The 16,848-nt window shown below is 51.8% G+C and overlaps 1 protein-coding gene across 6 annotated transcripts in view; it reads right to left on the bottom strand.

Moving 5' to 3' along the window:
- CERK (ceramide kinase) overlaps nucleotides 1-16,848 on the bottom strand; it is a 52,321-nt gene that overhangs the window by 7,415 nt on the left and 28,058 nt on the right. For all 6 annotated transcript variants that reach the window (XR_014017113.1, XR_014017114.1, XR_014017115.1 and 3 more), the window contains exons 4-10: nucleotides 15,288-15,413; nucleotides 13,349-13,412; nucleotides 10,978-11,123; nucleotides 6,844-6,918; nucleotides 5,818-5,970; nucleotides 1,861-1,966; nucleotides 500-576 (exon numbers count right to left, since the gene is read on the bottom strand). Coding sequence is in view for 3 of the 6 variants with exons in the window: in XM_081249873.1 (XP_081105999.1) it covers nucleotides 500-576; nucleotides 1,861-1,966; nucleotides 5,818-5,970; nucleotides 6,844-6,918; nucleotides 10,978-11,123; nucleotides 13,349-13,412; nucleotides 15,288-15,413 (747 nt within the window). In the remaining 3 variants the exon portion in view is untranslated. The remainder of the gene's footprint in view (nucleotides 1-499; nucleotides 577-1,860; nucleotides 1,967-5,817; nucleotides 5,971-6,843; nucleotides 6,919-10,977; nucleotides 11,124-13,348; nucleotides 13,413-15,287; nucleotides 15,414-16,848) is intronic.

Raw genomic sequence — 16,848 nt, 5'->3', positions numbered from 1 at the left:
CCTGGGACTTGGGACCATGATCTAGAGCAGGGGTCGCCAAATCTGGCCCACCACCTACCTGACTGGGTGTGGCCTGCGAGCTAAGAATGGGTTTTACATTTTTAAATGGTTGAAAAATAAATCAAAAGAAGCAAAGTATCTTGTGACATGTGAAAATGACGTGAAACTCAAATTTCAGCGTCCACGAATAGTTTCTGGAGCACTGCTGAGGCCACTCCTTTCCTCTAAGCCCTCGAAAAGGCCACTTGCTGACCCCCATTCCGGACCATTCTAGGGACAGGCGCCTGGCTGGCGCCACAACAGTAGTTCAGAGGGACGTGGCAAGATGGGCCCTTCCACAAAATCCCCTCTTTTCCCCAGAGTCTGGCAAAGGCAACCACGCACTCTGCCTGGAGCTGAAGTGGAAGCAGGTGCCCCTGCAGAGAAGGGGGGGGAGGGGCGAGACCCGAGGCCCCGGAGTACAGGTTCAGCCCCGGCCGAGCCAGCCCAGCCACGTTACCGGCGCTCTCCAAGCCGTACAGCGACCTTTTCCGCTCCTCCGCCAGCTGCTGCTTGCTCTGCCTGCAGACAAAGCACCTGGAGGACAAGAACACGCCCCCCTTGCCTGTAACCTACAGACTGCAAAAGCATTTCAATTCTTTGCATACAATAGGAAGTGCAATTTCAGAGACTTCGCTTAAAAATATTTGGTTTGCATATTAATTTGAGTTCTCAGAATCAGATCCACTCTTAAAAATTACACAGACAGCATATCCGTTTTGAAAATTGATAAACATTACAAAAAGCAAACAGCATCCCATGAGGCCCTTCTGTTGGCTCTGGGGGGCGGGCTGAGCTTGGCCCCGATGCCGGGGTGGCAGCGGACGGAGCAAAGGACAAGGTGCAGGTCCCAGCGTGGATCCCCGGCCTGAGACTTTGTTCCCTTTCACAAAACAGGTAACACAGTGGTGACTTGGTCCAGTCAGTAATGAGCAAGTAAATGGCTTAGAGCAGCTGTCGCGGGACTTGGTCGCTGGTCTGAAAGATGTTTGCGGTCCTGGGCACCGCTGGATGCAGGCCGTCGAACGGGCCAGGGGCTTTTGCTGGTGGAATGAGCTCATCAGCAACTGAGGTGGAGAGGTCGTGCCTCTAACTGATTTTATGGTCTCAAATTCTTCACTTAAAGGAGGAGAGGACCAGGGGAAGTAAGGGCCCACGTCTGAATGACTTAAAGGAGGAAGGAAAACCCCCGAGTCCATCGAAACCCCTCAGCCTCTCCGCGTCCTCAGACTGAGGAGCAGGGACGAGATGTGGGCTGTCGGGCCGTGGGTACAGGTGACCAACCTGACACTCGTTCCAGGTTAACCCGGGCACACGCTGTTGAGCACGGTGGGGACACACAGGGTGACGAGGCAGCGTGGCTCGCAGAGGGGCCCCCACTGCTGGCCCGGGGTCTGGACCGGCCTCTCCTGACCACCCAATGGGGGGACAGGGGGCCCGTCCAGCCAGCTCCACGGGCGCCCCGAGGGCGCGCACAGAGCTGTCCATAAAGGGGCTCGTCTTCATCATTTCTCACATACCCAGCGGTGGGGGACAGCGGACCCCTGCACCAGAGCAGACAGTGTGGTGTGAGCCCTCTGCTGGGTGGACGACGGGAACCAGACCTGACCCTGGGCCACCCCGTGACCCAGGACCCAGCATGGGGGACATGGCGGGACCCCCTCAGGGTGCGTGGGACCCTGACCACTGGTCAGGAGGGACCAGCACCCCCCGTCCACATTGCCAAGTACTGCCCACTCACTTCACAGCCGGAGCAAACCCCAGCCAGTCCTGCTTCTATCTCATCGTTTGAGCAGAAACACACGTAAGGGATGTGCTTACCCCGCCCGGCAGGGTTTCCTGTCCCTCGGGGAGCCCACCGTGTGCTGTGCTGGCAGGAAGGACACTGTCCCTTCGTAGCAGTGATGGGAGAGGAAGGTCTTCAAACCTGAGAACAGAGCGAGACGGAGAGACACACCCACATGCACCACTGCCTGCACAGGAGGCCGTGCCGTCAGCGTCTGCAAAGCGTGGGCGCGGGGCACCTGCCCGGGGACAGAGCGACTGCAGGAGGACATGGCCCCCTCCCACTTCAGGCTGAGCTGCCGCCACCATCACAGAGGATTGCAGGCTCCCGGCCACCAGGGCTGCCTTCTACACTGGCAAAAGGGACGTCTTGGCCACCAGTGACCCCTCGTCGTGGCCTCGACGACATGGCCCGCAGGTTCCACCCTGTGAAGCCCCCAGCGCACCCCCAGGCTTGACCCCGTCATCCACAACTTTGGTGTCTTGGAGGAACTCAGGACAAAGACCAGGCAGCACTGCCACCAGACCGTGGCCGGCCCCTCTGGCAAACTGTGGCATGCTGTCCATCGAGCTGCCTGCACCCCCAGCATGCCCAGGCTGAGCGAGGTGAGGGGGCTGCAGAAGAAGAGTGTGAAGCGAGCAGAGGCTGGTTCACGAGGTTGAAGGAAAGAAGCCACCTCCCAACATCGAAGTGCCAGGGGAAGCAGCAAGTGCCGCTGTAGAAGCTGCAGCCAGCGGGCCAGAAGACCTAGCTAAGATCATTCACGAAGGTGGCTCCACTAAACAACAGGTTTTCCGTGCAGAGGAAACAGACTTCTACTGGAAGAAGATGCCATCTAGGACTTTCCCAGCTAGAGAGGAGAGTGAGAAGGGCACACACAGCAATGAAGAGTAGAGAAAGCCTGCACATAGCAACGAAGACCCAACACACCAAAAATAAATCAATGAATTAATTTTTTAAAAAAAGAAAAGAAAGTTGAAATGACTCCTTGACCCATGGGCTGCAGAATGAACGCTGTGTTGTCAGGCATGAAAACAACATGAATCTCGTCCATCTCCCTCAGAGCTCTCGGGTGACCACGTGCATTGTCACTGAGCAGTAACATTTTGAAAAATCTTTTTTTCTGAGCAGTACGTCTCAACAGTGGGCTTAAAATAGTTAATCATGTTGTAAATAGATGTGTTTATAAACAGGCTTTGTTGTTCCATTTACAGAGCACAGGCAGAGTGGATTTAGCATAATTCTTAGGGCCCCAGGATTTTCAGATGGTAAATGAGCACCGGCTTCAACTTAAAGCCACCACCAACAGAAGAGTCAGCCTGTCCTTTGAAGCTGTGAAGCCAGGCAGCTGCACTACCAGGGAAGTCCCCATTTCAACTTTCAAGTCTTACTCCTTAAGAAATACATTTTGTAAGGCTATAGTTGCCACAGACAGTAATTTCTCTCATGGATCTGGGCGAAGTAAACCAAAAACCTTCACCATCCAGATGCCATTAAGAACATCTGGGATGATTCATGGGAAGAGGTCAAAATGTCAACATTAACAGGAGTTTGGAAGAAGTTGATTCCAACCCTCCTGGATGACTTGGAGGGGTTCAGACCTCAGTGGAGGAAGTCACTGCAGATGTGGTGGAAACAGCAAGAGAACTAGAATCAGAAGTGGAGCCTGGGACTTCCCTGGTGGCACAGTGGTTAAGAATCCGTCTGCCAATGCAGGGGTCACGGGTTCAAGCCCTGGTCCGGGAAGATCCCACATGCCACGGAGCAACTAAGCCTGTGTGCCACAACTACTGAGCCTGCACTCTGGAGCCCGCGAGCCACAACTACTGAGCCCGTGTGCCACAACTACTGAAGCCCGCACACCTAGAGCCTGAGCTCTGTAACAAGAGAAGCCACCGCAATGAGAAGCCAGAGCACCACAATGAAGAGTAGCCCCCGCTCGCGGCAACTAGAGAAAGCCCGCACACAGCAACAAAGACCCAACGCAGCCAAAAATAAAATAAATAAATAAATTTATTAAAAAAAAAAAGAAGTGGAGCCTGAAGATGGGACCGTACTGCTGCATCTCATGATAAAACGTTAATGGATGAGGAGTTGCTTCTTATGGATGAGCAAAGAGAGCAGCTTCTTGAGATGGAATCTACTCCTGGTGAAGACACCGTGGAGATTGTCAAAATGACAGCAAAGGATGTAGAATATGACGTAAACTTAGCTGATAAAGCAGCGGCAGGGTCTGAGAGGACTCCACTTTTGAAAGAAGTTCTACTGTGGGGAAAGTGCTATCAAATTTCACTGCAGGCTACAGAGCAATCGTTCCTGAAAGGAAGAGTCAACTGATGCAGCAGACTTCACTGCTGTCGTATTTTAAGGCAACATGGTGGCCCCCCACAGCCCTCAGCACTCCCGACCCTGATCCGTCAGCAGCCGTCCGCCTCGAGGCAAGACCCAGCACAAAGATTACGACTTACTGAAGGCACAGGTGATGGGGAGCACTTTTTAACCATGAAGGATTTTTAAATTAAGGTATGTATCTTTTTTTAGACATAATGCTATTGCACACTTAACAGACTACAGTATAGCCTAAACATAACTTTTATATGCACTGGGAATGCGAAAAATTCATGTGACTTGCTTTGTTTTGATATTTGCTTTCTTAAGGTGGTCTGGAACTGAACCCTAAATATCTCCAAAGGTGTGCCTGTAAATTTACCCAAAAGTAACCTATAAAGGGCAGTGACCAGAGAAATGACACTCATTAAATACAGTCAAGCCATCATCAAAAAAATCTACAAACAATTAATGCTGGAGAGGGTGTGGAGAAAAGGGAACCCTCTTGTACTGTTGGTGGGAATGTAAATTGATACAGCCACTATGGAGAACAGTATGGAGGTTCCTTAAAACACTAAAAATAGAACTACCATACGACCCAGCAATCGCACTACTGGGCATATACCCTGAGAAAACCATAATTCAAAAAGAGTCATGTACCCCAATGTTCATTGCAGCACTAGTTACGATAGCCAGGACATAGAAGCAACCTAAGTGTCCATCGACAGATGAATGGATAAAGAAGATGTGGCACATATGGACAATGGAATATTACTCAGCCATAAAAAGAAACGAAATTGAGTTATTTGTAGTGAGGTGGATGGACCTAGAGTCTGTCACACGGAGTGAAGTTAAGTCACAAAGAGAAAAACAAATACCGTATGCTAACACATATATATGGAATCTTAAAAAAAAAAAAAAACGTCCTGAAGAACCTAGGGGCAGGACAGGAATAAAGACTCAGACGTAGAGAATGGACTTGAGGACATGGGGAGGGGGAAGGGTAAGCTGGGACGAAGTGAGAGAGTGGCATGGACATATATACACTACCAAACGTAAAATAGATAGCTAGTGGGAAGCAGCCGCATAGCACAGGGAGATCAGCTTGGTGCTTTGTGACCACCCTGAGGGGTGGGATAGGGAGGGTGGGAGGGAGACGCAAGAGGGAGGAGATATGGGGATATATGTATACATATGGCTGACTCACTTTGTCATACAGTGGAAACTAACACAACAGTGTAAAGCAATTATATTCCAATAAAGATGTTAAAAAATAAAATAAAATAGTACTATAAGTCCCTGCAAATAAATAAATAAATACAGCCAAGGAATTCATCTCAGCAACAAGTGTCAAACTTTGAATCCTACATCCTTTCAAACTTTTTTTCTGCGTTTAAAAGCATTTGAAGGCTGAAAGGGTGGTGCTGCACGTGACCTGGAAGTGCAGACCATCACTTGTTTGTATGATCTGGGATCGACCTCCATTCCTCTCCGTTCCAGCTCTGAGCAGATGTGAGAACTGGCCCGTGACCGACGGCAGCGGTTCTCCGGGCACCCGGGACCCGTCAGACTCTCGGCCCTTGGTTTCCATCTGTGAACGAGGCCCCACCTTGAGCGAGGCGGAGGCCGTGTGTGGAAGCTCCCGGCGTGTTACTCTGAGTTACCTGAAAAGTCATATCTGACGAGACCCATCCACCGCTTCTTCTCACTGTCCTTGATGATGTCCCCGTAGAAGCCGTAGCCCAGCAGGGACACCGAGTACCGCAGCAGCGTGCTGTTGTGATGCACAGAGGACACGTCCATGGACAGCGAGTCCCCTGCGGAGAGAAGCCAGGGTGGAAACTGCGCCCGGCGGCCGTGACGGAGCCATGAATTAAAGCGTGAGATAGGCAGAAGGCAGTCGAGGCCGTGGTCTGTTCTCCAGGGGTGCCCAGCCTCCTGCTCTCGACTCAAGTGACTAAATTTGACTCAAATTTCCAAAGTGGGCTTGGAAAGCTGTTCCGTAAGGAGGGGAAAACAATGTGACCGTGAAGCTTGCTAAACGCCACTAATTGAAAGGAAGGTGGAAAAGGCGCCTGGCATTCTCAAATGTAAAATCACACACGTACCATCTGTAAACACAGCCGTTCTGTGACTTTGGATGGGACGTGAGTAGAACTGCCATCAGGGACAAGGACGGGCAGAGGGAGCCACACGTGTGCCCTGAAGGCTCCTGGACAGCTCTGAGCAGCATTACAAGCAGCGTGGGGCTTCCTACCCCGGGGGATGCGCTTTCTAGAGGAGCAGGGAGGGAGGGGGTGTGACTGGGGAGGCCTGTCCCCACAGGGCGACAAGGGGCCGAGTCCCGAGCAGGGATGAGGGCTGACAGCAGGGCTCCAGATGAGGGGGTGGACGTGTCAGGGCAGAGGAGCACCTGGCCAGCGCAGGGGACGCCATGGAGAACCAGCGGGGCACAGGCGCCAGGCACGCCCACTGGTCTGGGGAGGGCACCAGAGGGTTCTGAGCAGAGCAGCGCTTCTATTTCTGAAGGTCACCCCGCTGGATGGGATGGGAAGTGGCAGGGAAGGGTAGCAGCCAGGGCCCTGCGGGTGGACGGACGGGCACCCGCACGGCGAGGCAGGCCGACACCCGCGTGTGCCCGGGGACCTGGGACGAAGCAAGCCAAGTGCGGCACTGAGAGAGGCACCTACCCACGACGATGTGCAGAGCCGAGGTCTCCGCGTCGTTCGTGCCAACCGTTGAGTAACACACACAGTCTGTCGACCCTAAAAGGGGGAAAGGGCCTTAATGTCACTGCAGTCACTTAAGATCCCAGCGTGTCTGCAAGAGGATGAGTGGTAAGCTCTGCCGCTTCTTCCACAGCCCTGGAGTAACTAAGAAGGAATAAACTCCGTTTGCCTACAAAACTAGTCACTGAGGTTGGTTCATCAAGAATACTGAGATTGGCCTTGACTACCATCAAGCAGCTCCTCACAGAGTTCAGAGACCCCTCCTGAGCCCGTCTGGGCGGCAGGGCCCCCAGGAAGCCCCTGCAGCGGTGGCGGCGGGGCGCCAGGGCACAAGGCTCAGCGCCCTGCACGGTGTCCCCACTCCTTGCTGCCACAACAGCGGGCAGCAGCCCTGGGGCTCCAGACCACAAGACCAAAGGGACTCTGCAGTGGGAAAGTGCATGCAAAGCAACAACAGCTCGTGGAGGTCACGGAAAAAGCACCGCAGACCTGTGCGCAGCGAGAGACCCGGAGCCTCAGCCCACCCCTGGGTCATGAGGGCGCAGCAGCTGCTGGCTGACAGACGTGAGGGGCCAGCGGGACCTGCTCTGAACCCCATGGGCTCGGCCGGGGCTCTGACTCCTCCTGCCCACACCCCAGTCTATAAAGTGGAGGTGACCTCAGAGCACCCAGCTAGCGCCTGGATCCCGACGGCACGGCAGTGATGCTATGGGTCCTCCCTCGGTCTGTCCTGGTTCTAACTGGGTCATCAGCAACGTCTCTGTTCTCCACCTGAGTGGGCAGAAAATCTCCTGGGTGTTTATTTATAACAGACTCCTGAGCGCCCCCTGCCCCGCCCCAAGATCCTGACTCAGTAGGTTTGGGTTGGGGCTGAGCAATCTGAATTTTAACACGTCTGCTGAATAGCCGAAAACCCTAGTCTAGATTTCCCAAGAATAAACCCTGACGGTATCCAGAATTGCACCATAAATGTTGCCTCAGACACACAACCAACACAGGTTGAGGCCCATCAGGGAATAACCATCCTGTTAACAGGTACACAAGCTCTGGCCGCAGGCAGGATCCAGATGCTGTGCCCTTAGGCCCCAAACATTCTATAAGGCCCTCAGCCTAAGTGGAGCCTGAAAGTCCCTGGTTCTAAATAGACGCGCTGGATCGCAGGCAGTGTTTGTCATCTCTTAGAGCAACAGAATCTGGTCCAGTTGGAGATCAGAGCAGAAGCCTCTTAACTATATAATCTAAGCTAACCTATGCCTTCTTATGGTCGGAAATTTATATAAACACATTCAGATTCATATATTTTTAATATGTATATTTTTCTTTTTTGTTAATCTTAACCTGAAGACTTGAATGACATCTCATTCCAAAAATGAGCCGAAAAGTAAAACGGTTTAAATGAACATTTAAGATTACAGGAGTGACTAATTCTTAAAATGGAATTAACAGTATTTAAGGAAAACTACATGGTTTCAGACTATCTTCCACACCCTTATTTTTCTAACTGAGGGTACCTAAATAACGGGTATAAACACTTCTGACGAAATAAACTACAAAAGAGCCATGAAATTAACTTGAAGCACACCTTCATATCCCTAGAACTTCCCAGAATTTCCAGAGCCCGCTTGCTCCCCTTACGTGCCTACTGTACTGTTTACTTTCTTCACAAACCATCCTTTAGAACAAAAACTGATCAGACATCCAACATCCCCTGCATTTTTAAAGTAATTAATTAATTATTTTATTTTTATTTTTGGCCGCCTTGGGTCCTTGCTGCTGCGCGCGGGCTTTCTCTAGTTGTGGCGAGCGGGGGCTACTCTTCGTTGCAGTGCACGGGCTTCTCATTGCCGTGGCTTCTCTTGTTGCGGAGCACAGGCTCTAGGCATGTGGGCTTCAGTAGTTGTGGTGCATGGGCTCAGAAGTTGTGGCTCGCGGGCTCTAAAGCACAGGCTCAGTAGTTGTGGCACATGGGCTTAGTTGCTCCGCGGCATGTGGGATCTTCCCGGAACGGGGCTCGAACCTGAGTTCCCTGCATTGGCAGGCAGACTCTTAACCACTGCGCCACCAGGGAAGTCCCCTCCCCTGCATTTTATCAGATATAACTTGTATACTCAGCAATCTTTTAATCAGTAGAAATTCAGCAGTGATCTCAAATAAAAATGAAGAAACGAGTGGTCTGCACTTTGCACCATGTCCTTTTGACCTTTAAAGTCCCTCTTTATTTCTGGGCCTATCTAGAATCTAACTGCTCTATTAAACATGTTAGAATCAAGTTGAAAGTCTCATAAAGGGATCTGTCTCTAGTAGGGAAAAAACCCCAGCACTTCTGACCTGCTGCATCATCCTTTTTACAGCCACAACAAAGATCGGCCCTTTTTGATGACCCTTCTCAACGACAGCATCTTGTCATAGAAGCTGCTTGAGAGGCACCTTGTGTGGGAGCAGTGGGCATGACAGGGACAGGCTGAAGGCCGCTGGTCAGACAGTCAGTCCTGGCCGCACCTGGGGCAAACCACCGGCTCTAGAGGTCTGGGCTGGACGTGGCCCACTTTTCAGAGTTCATTCACTAGGAACTAACTGCAAACACTTCCACTGAGGGTGTGAGATGGCGCAGAACCTACAGGCACCTGAACTCTACAGAAAAAAGCAGGGGGCTCAGTGGGGGCTGCCCTGGGCTGGGGCACACGCATTCACTGTCACCCAAGTCCTTAGGGCAACAAATAGGGTAAAGTGAACCGAGTTTCTAGTAGGTTTCAGGGGTTACTTTGCTGAAAAATTAGATTTTTAAAGAAGGTACTCAGCTCAGCATCCTCCACGGGGCCACCTCACCACCTGCCCCCCCGCAGCTCCCACCCCCACTCTGCCTCTCACTCACCCTGCTCACGTCGGCACCACCCACAGCCAAGCCTGTTCTTGCCTCGGGGTCATCGCCTGGGCTGCTCCTCCGGCCTAGAACATCTGTGCCCCAGATGCAGGGCGCTGTCCCCCGCCCTTCAGGCCTCTGAGTGGGATCACAGGTGAAAGGACCCTTGCGCCTGTCCGGACCGTGCTCCCCCGTGCTCTGTTCTCTCCGTTTCATGCTAATCACCTGCCTCTCCCCTGGATTCCCTGCGTCCCCGCCTTGTTCCTTCGCGAGGCCCCCAGTGAGGCCGGCCCACAGGAGGCCAGCAGAATGTACCCACAAGGACCCACCGAGGGAACGGACAGCCGGAGCACGGGGCGTCTGCGGGCTGCGGACCCCTGTGTTTCAGGCTGGCGGCCGGGGCACCAGCAGACAGCCGCTTAAAGGCAGGGGAACGTCTGATCCTTTTTCGTCCCCAAAACATCACTTCTCGCTTGTTTAACATTCAGTCTGCTTCCAACAGCTCACTGTCCCCTCTGGGGACAACGTAACTCCCCAGTTATCTCTGTGCGGTGAAGACTTTAACCCAGAGGGAGTGCCAGCTCCAGACATAAGATCTGGTTTATCCCGGGCGCCAGGAGCCTCCTGACACCCAGCCCCTCTGCCCCAGAGCCACCTGCAGCCTCCCCCTCCTCGAGGCCCCACCTGGGAGGCGGCCCTCCCGGAAGCTGTGTCACCCGGCCCAGGGCAGAGGCAGCGGGCATGTGCCCTTCTTCGTGCAAGCACAGTCTGGGCACTGCTGTCTCCCCGCCCCCACCCCGCCGGCTTAACGGTGTGATTCTCCTAAGAGCTGGGTGCTTCCCGGAGACACCAAACACGCCGAGCTGGCCACCTCAGGACACGGCACGGCCGGTCCCTGTCCTGCTCACACCCCGAGGCCTCCCGCCCCGACGTGCAGCCCCCGGCCCCGGGTACTCGTCACTTCTTCCAGGACACCGCCCGCCCCCCAGGCTCCCCTTCTCCTGCACTGTGCTCTGGGCCTCCCCCATCCCACCCACTGCCAAACGGCCATCCCTCTGAGAGCAAGGACTGTGCTCCCGGCGCCTGGCAGGAAGCAGGTGTCCTGGGGGGACGGCAGGACCCCTTCCCGCACGCAGCGGCGGTCCTGTGTCAGGTGCGTGGAGGGAAGAGCACACCTGAAATAAAGGGATGAGCCTCAAGGAAAACCCAAGGGTGCCCCCTCCCGGCCCACGTACCCGCGGGGATGATGCCGATCCTCAGCGGGCTGGGCACAAGCGCCGCCCGGGGCTGGTCCTGGTCCACGCCGGCGTCCCTCTGCGTCCTGCCCACCAGGCCGTGCAGGACCTCGCTGAACATGCCGTCTCCGCCCACACAGACGATGCTGCAGGAAGAACACAGGGGTCAGGCCCTCAGCACCCGCCCCGCGCCACCAGGCCCCTCCTGCACTGGCCTCCGAGCTGCCACCCAGGCCGCAGCTGTGCCCGTGCCCCGCCAGCCGGCAGAGTCCCCACCCATCTCGGTTCACTCCCCGCTCCCGCGGCAGACCTCTTCAGACCCTCGTGTCTGCGTCCAAGCCCTGCGGGGAGAGGCTCCTGATGCCCGCCGTAGCCACACGGCCAGGCTCTGAGAGGTCGAGAAGGGCAGGGCCTGGGGCCAAGCTGCAGAGGATGCCCCTTCCTTCCCTAGCAGGCTAGGTGGACGAAAAACAAGCAGACAAAACATGAGCTCAGCAGGCTTCTACCCTCTGCCTTGCAGCCCCTGAACAAGGTCTTCAGGAACTCGGCCTCGGGGGCAGGTGACACGTGGCTTCTTCCCTCCCCGATGCTCCCCCACCCCTCCCCCACTCATGACCCACTCCCGCCGTGGGACCCTAATCCGCCTCCCTGACCCCTCCCCACGCCGGGGAGCCTCTTCACACTGCCTGAGGTCCCCAGCAGCACAGCTGCCCAGATGAGACCCTAGAGCCTTCTTGGGGCCCTGGGATGGGGCACAGGGACACTCAGGACGCCGCCGCTCCTGGTCACAAAGCTTGCCGTCCAGCCCTTGGCTGCCCCTCAGCCTTCACGCTGACCCGGCTGGAGGGGGCCCACAGCTCAGCTGGCATCCCCCATACCGAGACCTGCTTCAGCTCAGCTCCTTGCCGGATGACACTTGGTGAGGACTCGGTCACGGGGACCAGCCGATGCTCCCCCAGACGTCCTGGAGAGCAGCCCTGCTGCCTCTGCCACTGGCCAGCCAGCTCTTGCCCAAGACCCATAACCTCTGGCAGCTTAGCTTCCTTGGGTCCAATCCCCATTGCTACTTTCCACGCAGCTTTCAAGAGTATCTTTCCGGGGCTTCCCTGGTGGCGCAATGGTTAAGAATCCGCCTGACAGTGCGGGGGACACGAGTTCGATGCCTGGTCCGGGAAGATCCCATATGCCGTGGAGCAACTAAGCCTGTGTGCCACAACTACTGAGCCTGCGCTCTAGACCCAAGAGCCACAACTACTGAGCCCGCGTGCCACAACTACTGAAGCCCGCGTGCCTAGAGCCCATGCTCCGCAACAAGAGAAGCCACTGCAATGGGAACCCCGCACACCACAATGAAGAGTAGCCCCTGCTCGCCGTAACTAGAGAAAGCCCGCGCACAGCAACAAAGACCCAATGCAGCCAAAAATAAATAAATAAAATAAATAAATTAAAACAAAAGTATCTTTCCAGAACACCCGAGCCTATAGGACATCTACGTACAAGCTTTCCGGGGATCCTCACCACCTTTCCCCAGCCTCATCTGTTCATTCACGGAGCACCCGCCGTGTGCCAGCCCTGTGCCAGGTGCCAGGGACAGCTGTGCACAAGGCAGAGGAGGCCGGCTCTCCAGGAGCTGACATGCCAGCAGGTACAGACGCAACACAGATGCAGAGTCACACTCGGGGCCGGTGCCTCCCGCGGGGACGAGCACAGCACCCACTCTGCACTGTCGCAGCCAGAAACGCACAAGCAGGTCCTGACCAAGAGGAAACCTCAGACAGACCCAAAGCCAACGGACATGCTGCAAAGGCACTGGCCTGTTCTCTCAAAATTCAGCCACACCAGGAAGGCTGAGGATCTGGTCCAGGTCACGGGAGGCTAGAGACACACACCCACTGAGTCTGAAGGCAATGTATGATCCAGGGCTCTTCTGCCTTAGGTAGTAATGGGACAGCGGGCAGAGTCTGATAAGGACAGCAAATGGGTAACGGCCTTTGTATCAGTGCTAATCTCCTGGTTTTGATCACTGCATTTTAGTTCTGTAAGAGAATATCCTGGCTTTTAGGAAATATACACAAATATTTAGGGACGAAAGCTGATCATGTCTATAACATACTTTCAAACGATACAGAAAAAATTTCTGTAGGTAGGTGGTAAGACTGAAAAGGAAAACAAAACTATTACAGGGTGGTTTTCCAAGGAGAAGGACATGACTGAACTCTTCTGCCTTTCCTAATTTTCTAGAAGAAGGTTTATTTTACTTCTACAACTAGGAAAAAAGGTGTAAGGAAAGGGAGTGAATAAAATGAAGACAGATGGGTAAAACTTGATGAGAATTGACTATTTATTAGTCAGATGAAAGACGCTTACTTACCCGTCATATTTGTCTATATTGAGCTCATATAAACTCTCCTTGGCATGATTAGCATGCTCAGTAACTGTGGGAAAAAAACATATTACATTATAGAGTTTACACTCAAGTCTGTGAATCCTCTTTAAAATGAAAGGCAAGTAAACCATGCTTTTAAAATGAGGTCCTATAAAACCTTCAGGAGGGTTTCCTGTAAGAAACCCCTCCTTCGATCTTACCCAAATTCCTTTCATGGACAGGGATGCTGACCTTGGGAACAGGACCTCTCAGAATACACTCTACTGGGTAGGACATCTCATTCTTGGCATTTTTTTAAAATTAATTAATTTATTTATTTTTGGCTGTGTTGGGTCTTCGTTATTGCGCGTAGGCTTTCTCTAGTAGCGGCGAGCGGGGGCTACTCTTCGTTGCGGTGCATGGGCTTCTCATTGTGGTGGCTTCTCTCGTTGTGGAGCACGGGCTCTAGGTGCGCGGGCTTCAGTAGTTGCGGCTCACGGGCTCTAGAGCACAGGCTCATTAGTTGTGGCGCATGGGCTTAGTTGCTCCGTGGCACGTGGGATCTTCCCGGACCAGGAAATGAACCCGTGTCCCCTGCACTGGCAGGCGGATTCTCAACCACTGCACCACCAGGGAAGTCCCACATTCTTGGCATTTAATTGCCAACAAATAACTTTTTTTGGAAGAGATTACGTCTTCTATTTTATAGTTTTCCCTTATTATCCAAGGGACTTGGAAAATTTTAGAATATACCAAAATGTAGAAGAAAGAAAATGTTAGTCCATAGTCTGTACACTCACTGTAACAAAAACTCTCTTTTTTAAAAACAAAAAAATTATTAATTTTTTTATTTGGGTGCACCAGGTCTTAGTTGCGGCACGTGGGATCTTCGTTGCCGCGTGCAGGATCTTCATTTGTGGCATGCGGATCTTTAGTTGCAGCATGCATGTGGGATCTAGTTCCCTGACCGGGATAGAACCCGGGCCCCCCCTGCATTGGGAGCGCGCAGTCTTAGCCACTGGACCACCAGGGAATTCCCAACAAAAACTCTCTTGAAATTCACTGTACACAATTTTGTGTCCTTGTTTTCCCAACATCTTATCACAATCCCTTTTTCATGGTTAAAAATTCCTAGTAAAGACCATTTTAAAGAGCTACATACTATTCCTTCAGATTCACCACAATTTTATCTTTATGCTTCCTGTTCGGGGGTATAAGTGGCTTCCAGTGTTTTGTTTTTATAAAAATGAGGCAACAGACACCTGTGTACCTCACCTTCTGTTTACAGCTGATGGTTTTCTCAGGAAAGTTTAGAAAACTTTAAGATTGGATAAAAACCCCCTCCTTTTTGAGGCTCTTGACCCACACTGCCAAGTGGCCCTTTAATAAGTTTACACAAAACCCTCAAATCTCTGAAGGGAGAAACCGTCTCCCTACACCCTCCCAGCATCTAGAACTTGCTCTGAAACTCGGTACCGCAAACGTGGCATTGCATTGTGTTTCTTAAAAATACCACTTACTGGTGAAATGATTTCTAAGCCTTACTAATTGCTTGTATCTCTTGCAAGAATTTTCTGTCCATAATCTTTGTCCTTTTATCCTTAGTGTTTTTCCTGAGTGCTTTTTATATGCTAATACTTAGCTAGAGCAGTCTACGTTCTTTACTTTGTATTCTTCTCATTCTGGTATGCCAAAAAAACCAACATTTCAGTTTGTTAAAATTATCTTAAACAGGGAATTCCCTGGTGGTCCAGGGGTTAGGACTCGGCGCTTGCACTGCTGGGGCCCGGGTTCAACCCCTGGTTGGGGAACTAAAATCCTGCTAGCTGCAAAGCATGGCCAAAAAAAAAAAAAAAAAAAAAAATCTTAACACAATAAGAATCTTCCCTAGTGACCATATCTGAGTCATTCTCAACTTTACTCCTACAGAGACTTTGCGCCTTACCAATGATCTCGGTGGTGATGGAGGCCAGTGTGAACAACGGCGCCACTTTCCTCTCATAGATCCGCTTGCCTTGTCCTTTACCTCCAAACGGATTGATGAACACCAGTAAGTGCTTTGGTCTAGACGCTGCAAAACAGCAACACCGCGTAAGTCACAATGAATGTCAGCGATCAAAACGAAGAACTGTGTTACTGAACAAAATCAAACCACGTGGGTCTAGAGCTCTGCTTAGTACTATCTGACAAAAAGCATTTTTAAGGTAAAGAATGGTGCTCAAGAGTTTCCTAATCTCTGAAAAGAGAAAAGCACAGCTTGTGAGATCAGGCAGGTGCTCTCTGCACATCGGCCAGGGGGGTGGCAGCCCCGGGGATTCAGCATCCTGGCAGAGAAGGACGCTCTCTCCTGATGAGGAGTCCTCCAGGGTGTAAATCCTGGAAGCAGCAGCCTCATTCTTCTTCATGTGAAGGAAAGTGAGTCTGCAGAAGATGAGAGAAATAGATACACAGCACGGAGCGTTGGGAGAGAAAGACAGACGGACAGGCACAGGGAACGCTCAATCTGTAGATGGACAGAGAGATGGAAGGACGGCAGGATGTCCCTTCCAGAGGCCCGGCTAACCGCCGACATCCAGTTCTCCTGAAACACCCTATTTTCTTGTAGCAACTTCCACAGTTCTGCTTGGGTCGGTTCAAGTAGATTCTGATACTTAAAACCAAATTTAACCAACAAATCAGTAAAAGTAGCAAGAAAATCGAAGCCCTGGGTCCACACAGAACCCCACACATGAACGCTCACCACAGCACCATTCACAGCAGCCAAAATGTGGAGACCCACCAGGTGTCCACCAACTGACGGCTGGATACACAGAATGTGACCAAAGGAGTATCGTTCAGCAACGGAAACTGGTAACACTTAACCAACAGGAATAAATACCAAAAGCATGATGCCGAGAGATGGAAGAATTACACAAAACAGCCCCTTTTACATGATTCCATTTATGTGGCAGAACTAACATGTGGCAACAATGACGAAAAGAAACAATCAGACTGGTGGTCGTCTCTGGACTGGCAGGGGAGGGTCACGAGGAAACTGGGGTGATGTTAAGTCTTACAGGGTCTGGGTTACATGGGTACATGTATGCTTCAAAACTCATTGATTTACACTTACCATTTGTCCATTTCATTGTATGTAAATTCTACTTCCGAACTGAAAACAAATACTGACCTCTAGGCAATGACACGCGTGCTGAAGTGTCTGAAGTGCCCTGATGTCTGTCACTTATTTGGAAACACAGCTAACGTACCATTAACTAATGGATGGGTAGAGAGACACAGACAAACAAAACCAGCAAAATGTTAACAACTGCAGAATGTAGGTGGTGGGTGTATGAATGTCTACGGTACAATTTTTTCAATTTTTCTGTGTGTTTGAAAATCTTCATAATAAAATATTGAAGGCAATACAATAGAGAAAAATCAAAGCCAGAAGTCTATTCTTTGAAAAGATTCATAAAATTGATAAGTCCCTAATAAAACTGATAAAAAGAAAAAGGGAAAAAACA

Source organism: Mesoplodon bidens (assembly GCF_964165515.1).
Source record: "Mesoplodon bidens genome assembly, chromosome: 11".
Lineage (NCBI taxonomy): Eukaryota > Metazoa > Chordata > Mammalia > Artiodactyla > Ziphiidae > Mesoplodon > Mesoplodon bidens.
Note: the sequence above shows the minus strand (reverse complement) of the source record. Positions and strands in the feature narration are given on the sequence as shown.